The 8081-nt window shown below is 42.8% G+C and overlaps 1 protein-coding gene across 1 annotated transcript; it reads right to left on the bottom strand.

The window, feature by feature from the left end:
- Positions 1–1666: 1666 nt before the first annotated feature.
- On the bottom strand, positions 1667–8029 carry LOC133506019 (sialic acid synthase-like). The gene is made up of 6 exons (XM_061829708.1): positions 7759–8029; positions 7402–7617; positions 7216–7315; positions 3940–4094; positions 3590–3856; positions 1667–2205 (listed from the first exon to the last, which is right to left on the bottom strand). The coding sequence occupies exons 1-6, from the start codon at positions 7888–7890 to the stop codon at positions 1990–1992; spliced, it is 1086 nt and encodes a 361-aa protein (XP_061685692.1). The 5' UTR covers positions 7891–8029; the 3' UTR covers positions 1667–1989.
- Positions 8030–8081: the final 52 nt, after the last annotated feature.

The raw sequence follows: 8081 nt of genomic DNA, 5'->3' as shown, positions 1-8081 counted from the left end.
CACTTTCAATAGATTTGTTTCCATAATTCATTCATCCATCCATTTTCTGAGGGGCTTATCCTGACAAAGGTTGCGGGAGTGCTGGAGCTTATTCCAGTGGTCATTGGGCAGGAAGCAGGGTACACCCTGAACTGGTTGTCAGCCAATTGCAGGGCACATACACACAACAATCGCACTCATAGGAGTGCCCGGAGAAAATCCACGCAGGCACGGGGGAAACGTGCAAACTCCAAACAGGCGGGGCGGGGATTTGAACCCCAGTCCTCAGAACTGTGTGGCCAACACCCTACAGGTGCTCCACCGTGTCACTTTTTCCAAAATTAATTCATGTAATTGACTAATGTAAATATTAGACAAATAAAATGCTGTTTTAGAATCATGACTTTATTTATTCAAGGAAAAAAAGGTTACCTGTTCCTGTGTGAAAAATTAGTGTCCCCTCTGCACATAGTTGGTTGGGCCATTCTCAGCAACAACAAGCCAAATCAAGTGATTTCTCTAACTGGCAATGAGTCTCACATCTCTGAGGAGATATTTTGGCCCACTCTTCCTTGAAGAATTGTTTGAATTCAGCCCCACAACTTAGTGAAGATAAATGATGCCTCAACTGAACGGGTCTGGAATTAATCAGGCTTGGCTGTGATCAGTAGAAAATTAAAAAGTGTGATGCGTCACAATTCATTATGACTTAACAATGCCAGAAATTATTTTCACACAAGGCCATGTAACTTTGAATTTTTTTTTTTCTCAATACTAAATGAAATCACTATTTAAAAGCAGCATTTTACGCTCACTTGTCTTATATAATCTATTTGCATTTGACGATCTTAAACTTTAAAGTAGGGTTAGCAGGGTGTTTCAGCTGGAAAGCGTTGGCCTCAGTTTTGAGGTCCCAGGTTCAATGACCTGTGTGGAGTTTGCATGCTCTCTCCGTGCCTGCGTGGGTTTTCTCCGGGCTCTCCGCTTTCCTCCCACATCCCAAAAACATGGAAAATTAAAGGGCCGCCCGCTATCATGAAATGGATGATTTTTAGTATGTTATTAATGAAAAAACGGCAGCCGACATTGACCCATGCGTTTTTTTCACCACGTGTTTTCAATGGCGATGTTCAGGGTGATGTCACGGACAGGGATGCACCCAATATGGCGACCACTTGGATGTCGTCAAATGACACTTGCGCAACTTTTCACATGGATGACGCGCTCTCCGCTCATATTTATTTTTTCGTATAGACGTTGAAGTGAATAATGTTATATGTAATTTTCATTACGTCTATTTTAGAATGCTTATTGGGATGACACTTGACCTTTAATTGGACACCCTAAATTACCCCTAGGTGTGATTGTGAGTGCGGCTCTTTGTCTCGATGTGCCCTGCGTTTGGCTGGCAAGCAGTTCAGGGTGTACCCCGCTTCATGCCCGTTAACAGCTGCGATAGGCTCCAGCACTCCCCGCAACCCTCATGAGGATAAGCGGCTAAGAAATTGAATGGATTGTTGTTAATACAGGTCAGTGCTTTCGTGTTTAGGCCAGTAGAAGATCTTGCTGGTCCTGACCTTACAGAAGTTGTTTGTTCCACAAATTAGGTAACAGCGGTAGGAGGCCAGGTTCTTGGTGGAAAACGAGTAATCTTGGTAGACACCCAAAGATTCAGTGACTTCTTTTATGTGCATCTTTTAATCTTTATTTGGCACAAACAAATAGACATTGCATTATACAAAAAAAAGGCAATGCAACATTTTAGTGCATCTTGTTGATAATTAGCAGCATCCTTCACAATCTGTGACATTAGCTTCTATTCATTGCAGTTGTTGATTAGTTTTTCTTCAGTCTAATTGTGTGGAAAACACCCACCCTACACTTGTGCCAGAAAACACTTCTCGCTTCCTTCCCCTAATTAGTGCAACTATCCAAAAGCAAATCACCCACCAAATTACACATGATCAAAGTCCTCACCATTCAAGTGTTTCTCCATCGCAAATCTCTCATCTAGCCAGAGCACTTGGCCTTCTTGCCATAGCTGTCCACCACCTCTGGTAAGACACTCTCATCTTCACTTATATCCGCTGTGATAGACTTGCCAACCAACTGGAATATGTCCTCAGCCGCCACACCCATGGGCTCGGCCACCTTCACTGCCAACATGTCCAGACTGAGGACGGTTCCTTTGGTGAGCTTCATCTTGGCCACCACCGACTTCCCCAGCTGGAGAAAAGGAATCATGTCTTGACTGATTGCATTCTCAATGTTGTTTGCACTCATGTGCAACAGTTATCAACAGAAAGTCTTTGTCATGTTTTAATGGCAAATGTCTTATCAGGGTCAGGGAGCACTGGAACTTATCCCAGTTAACTTAGGGTGAATCACACCCTGAACTGGTCGCCAGTCTTTCATAGGGCACATCTAGACACAGACAACTGTTTGAACTCACATTCATACAGTCACTTGTGTGGAAACTGAACCCATGCTAGACACAGCAAAGTCAAGAGAGTGTACCAATACACCATCAGTGACAAGTCTGAATTCAATATTGTGCAAGGTTCTGGGGAATTCAATTTAGCCCTTCTACTAAATGTTCAGGATGTGCAATTGATTCAGTTTCCTTAATTCAAATTAGTGTTACACCAAATGTATTACCAAACTGAGGTAGTTTGATCACATGGTACCTTTTTTTTTTTTTTTTTTTAAAATCATACCACGATGTTTGGGGGTTTTCTCCAGGTACTCCGGTTTCCTCTCACATCCCAAAAACATGCAACATTAATTGTACACTCTAAATTGACCCTAGGTGTGATTGTGAGTGCGTCTGTTTGTCTCGATGTGCCCTGCGATTGGGTGGCAACCAGTTCAGTGTGTACCCTGGCTCCTGCCCGTTGACACCTGGGATAGGCTCCAGTACTCCCTGTGAACCTTGTGAGGATAAGCAGCTAAGAAAATGGATGGATGCATCAAATGTCCCTTAAAATAGCACCTAATTTGTCAGAAGTGTATTATTATTATTATTAGATGGCAGAAGGTTAAAATCAACCTGTGTATCTGCAGTACCCGTTTCCATTGATGCAACATAAAAGGTCATGGGTTCCTTGAAGTATAATCGTCTCTGTGTTCTGTATTCCATAATGAGCAAGTCGATTTGTGAGTAAATCAAGACGAAATCATCATTTCATGATTCAAACTTTTTGCGACTATTTTGTTTGCTGGTGAACCATGAGATCCTTCTAATGTCAAATGTTTGCCTTGTCTCTATAAAGGATAGCAAAGACTGGTGCACAAAACCTGATGTGATAATATTTGTGTGTGCCCAAGTGTAATGTGTATTTATTGAAATAATGTCAGTGTTGCGCATTTTAAATATTACACAATCAGTTGTCCACATAACATCCCATTATAAATTCAAATTATAGTCACACATAAATTCAAGTATAAATATAGCACCAATCCGAACGTAGACACACTTTCAAATCTTATTCGATGAAAAAATGTCCTAACTTTTGACTCTAGTATTTGACTCATGAACAGTCATTTAACTGATGTATTTCTCTTTTAATGCTATCACGCCCCAATGTCCTGCAGAGTGAAAATATCGCACCTTGTCACGGCACGGCTTCTCACAAGGTAGCATCTTCTTGAGGCCACTTCCCAGTGCTCTCTCCACCAACCGGATGGAGCGAACCAGCTCGGACAGTTCAGAAGGCTCCAGAGATGCCTCGTGGTCACTTCCCTTCCAAGTCTTGTCCAGTGTGATGTGACGCTCTACGACTTTTGCCCCAATTGCAACAGCTGCCACTGAAATACTGATTCCAGACTCATGGCCAGAATACCCGATTGGGATATCGGGGAATTCCTTCTGGTACTCCTGTTGATGACGAGTGATCATCAGATAAACTATGCATCTACAATATCATTTTATCAGGTTATAGTCATTTCTGTTGCATTTACTGTGATCACTCTGAGGTTAACATCCTCAGGCTCAAGCGGGTAGGCACTAGTACACTGCAGGATGGCAAAATTTTGATTGTGTTCCTTCACAGTCTTGTACACACGACGCATCGTCTCGATGGACTGCATCCCACTGGAAACCACCATTGGACGTCCTGGCACACGCATAAGAAGTGGATCAACATAATGTTAAGTCATATGAAAGTGAACTTATTTGATGGATTTCTTCAGATCATGGCTATCTTCTTAATTGGGGCTTCTTCTTCTTTTCCTTTCGGCTTGTCCCGTTAAGGGTCGCCACAACATGTCATCTTTTTTCCATCTAAGCCTATCTCCTGCATCTTCCTCTCTAACCCCAACTGCCCTCATGTCTTCCCTCACCACATCCATAAACCTTCTCTCTGGTCTTCCTCTCGCTCTTTTGCCTGGCAGCTCCATCCTCAGCACCCTTCCACCAATGTACTCACTCTCTTGCCTCTGAACATTTCCAAACCATCGAAGTCTGCTCTCTCTAACCTTGTCTCCAAAACATCCAACTTTGGCTGTCCCTCTAATGAGCTAATTTCTAATCCTATCCAACCTGCTCACTCCAAGCGAGAACCTCAACATCCTCATGTCTGCTACCTCCAGTTCTCCTTCCTGTTGTTTCTTCAGTGCCACCGTCTCTAATCCATACACCTTGGCCAGCCTCACCACTGTTTTATAAAATTTGCCCTTCATCCTAGCGGCGACACTTCTGTCACATAAAACACCAGACACCAACCGCCAACTGTTCCACGCCGCTTGGACTTCACTTCTTTACCACACTCTCCATTGCTTTGTATGGTTGACCCCAAGTATTTGAAGTCGTCCACCCTCACCATCTCTTCTCCCTAAAGCGTCACTCTTCATCCTCGGCCCCTCAAATTCATACACATATTTGGTTTTACTTCAGCTAATCTTCATTTCTCTTCTTTCCAGTGCGTGCTTCACCTGCTCCCTGCTTTCACTGCAGATCACAATATCATCTACGAACATTATAGTCCAAGGGGATTCCAGTCTAACCTCATCTATCAGCCTATCCATTACCACCACAAACAGGAAGGGGCTCAGGGCAGATCCCTGATGCAGTCCCACCTCCACCTTAAATTCCTCTGACACACCTACGGCACATCTCACCGCTGTTCTGCTGCCCTCATACATGTCCTGGACCATCATAACATATTTCTCTGCCACACCAGACTTGGGCATGCAGTACCACAGTTCCTCTCTTGGTACTCTTGTCATTGGCTTTCTCGAGGTCTACAAAGACAAAATGTAGCTCCTTCTGACCTTTTCTGTACTTTTCCACAAGCATCCTCGAGGCAAATAATGCATCTGTGGTACTCTTTCTAGGCATAAAACCATATTGTTGTTCGCAGATACTTACTTCTGTCCCGAGTCTACCCTCCACTACTCTTTCCCATAACTTCATTGTGCGGCTCATCATCTTTATTCCTCTGTAGTTTCCACAGTTCTGAAAATCACCTTTGTTCTTATTCTTGTTCTTTTTTGTCGTCCACCTACATGATCTGAATTTCTACCTACGCCTTGCAGATTAACATTTCCAGGTGCGGGTGTAGGAAGCTCGGGCCACTGCCTAACCGTTAAGGAATTCGTATGATGAACGCTCATATATGTTTGGCACAGTTTTACGCCAGATGACTTTCCTGACACAACCCTCAGCATTAATCCAGGCTTGGAAACGGGCAACAGGTAACACAATATTGTGCTTCTCAACGAGCTGCAGATAATCAAAAAGAAGAAGCAAACAAATAAACAAAGTCAGCACATGAGATACACAATTCACTTACTACCTCATCTATGTTAAAGTTAATGTCAAATGAAAGCAATCACAATATACACACAAAGGACATGGCCATTTAAAGGATACGTGGATGGTAGGGATTCAAACCACAGTGGCCCTAACTCTAGTAGTTGAAGGTTGAGATGGTTGATGTTTGGTCCTCGTTGTATACTCTACGTAGGTAATGTCGTTAGCACGCTAAGCTAACGTGGGCCGAGCAGCTTCAATGCAAACGATACGGCACCAATTTGGGTACTAATATGTACTAAGATAAGACTTGTAAAATTTCCTATAAGTCCATACGGCCCCCGACGTACAAGTTATGAAGTTACTCACATTCGACGTTTCTTCAACATCCGCGAATTGATCACAGACCTGTGTGTCATCCCCTAAAATCGGTGTTTCTGAACGTCTATTAACTCCCAAACAAACAAAATGTCAAAAGTATAAATAATGAAATAATGATGAGATGGCGGCACTGTGGCGCAGCTGTAAAGCGTTGGCCTCACAGTTCTGAGGTCCAGGGTTCAATCGTGGCTCTCTCTGTGTGGAATTTGCATGTTCTCACCGTGCCTGCGTGGGTTTTCTTCGGCCACTCCGGTTTCCTCGCACATCGCAAAAACAAGCATTAATTGGACGTCTAAATTGCCTGTAGGTGTGAATGCAAGTGTGACTGTTGTCTGAGTCTTTGTGCCCTGCGATTGGCTGGCAAATAGTTCCTGCCCGTTGACAGCTAGGATAGGCTCCAGCACTACTGCAACCCTCATTAGGATAAGCAGATAAGAAAATGGATGGATGGATGCATAATGATGATATCATCTAAATTTACTCAAAAATGAACTTGGTATTTATGTGCCATGACTTATTCTGTTGTATGAATGGCAACAGCTCAGTAGTGTCATTATGTAGCTTCTCCCATCTAGTGGATGAGCATTTAATGGTTCTGTCTGTGAGTGTATGTTGCTGGCATACATAGACAAAAAAAATGTTACGGAAAATAAATGTCTCCCTCAAATAGATTCCTTCATCTTCCCTTCAGAAAAACAACAACAATGTTGAACAATAGAATTATTGAGTCTTTTGTTCACGTGTGGAGATTTAGGAATTCACTTTTGAGCCTTTATGAATGCTGCCAACCAAGACGGCAGCATCTACCAAAGCATTTAAACAGTCTTTTAGATGAAAGAAACGGTGTGGACCTGGGTGTTGAACTAGTTTTCAGCATTGATGACACAACAGTACCTGCAATGTCAATTAGTCTTCCAATAGGCTCTGACATGTTATTGCACCACAATGTTGTGCACATATCATTCACGCAGCCAATTCCCAAACTGCAAATTCACTTAAAAGGAAATTCTCATTTCAAATGTGTAAAAATTAATTCTGCAACCGATTAAAAAAAAAATCCCACAATCACAAGTTGAGGAAATGCTGTAATTTGATTTTCCCACCTTTCTTAGCAGTCTTTTCCAGGTAAGGGAAGTTGTTGGTGTCTCCTGAGCCCACTTTGAAGAAAGGCACATTTAACTCATGCAGGAACTCTACTGCCATCTAAGATGTGCAAATATTTAAGATGAAATGTATTCATTGTATATTTATTCGAAATGTAAGACTTGTATTTAAATTAAGTGCACTACCTCATCCATCCCTGAGGCAGTGAAGAAGATGCCCACTTCTTTGGCATACTTCTGCAGCTCCCTGTACTGCTCATGGCTGAACTCCAGGTGGCGCTTGTGTTCACCATATGTTTCCCCCCACGAGTTTTTGGTTTTGTAAGGACGCTCTAAGGCACGTTTGTTGAACTTGTACTCCAGCTCACTCTTTTGAAACTTGGCGCAATCGGCACCGCAGTCCTGTCAAAGTGCAAGTATAAAATGTCGTTTATATTTACAAGGATATGAATCTAGCTAAGCGTAACATCTACAAGCACTACAACAAACCTCACAATGACGGTGACACCAAATCAGCTAGCATATCCACGTAACATTGATTACCTTTGCCATTTTGATCATTTTCTTAGCGAGCTCGATGTCTCCCTGATGGTTTTGTCCAATTTCAGCGATAATGAAGCACGGGTGGCCGACTCCGATCATCCTACCGGGACAAAGTTCAAATTTTAAAGGCATGTTGCCGAGAGAATAGAGAGGAATGTTAGTACTGTTGAATGAAATTGATCGGAGTGGAGAGACGAGTTGCTGTTCCCAAGAAATCAGGAAGACCAACCCGGAACAGTTACTGTGATGCACATCCCGGAAGCGTCTGGACTTCCGGGATATTTCCGGGATGTGAGGTGAGCGAGTTTTCTTTTCCTAAGATG

This window comes from Syngnathoides biaculeatus, chromosome 9, assembly GCF_019802595.1.
Source record: "Syngnathoides biaculeatus isolate LvHL_M chromosome 9, ASM1980259v1, whole genome shotgun sequence".
Taxonomy (NCBI): Eukaryota; Metazoa; Chordata; class Actinopteri; order Syngnathiformes; family Syngnathidae; genus Syngnathoides; species Syngnathoides biaculeatus.
The sequence above is the reverse complement of the archived record's forward strand: the minus strand, read 5'-3'. Positions and strand labels throughout refer to the sequence as shown.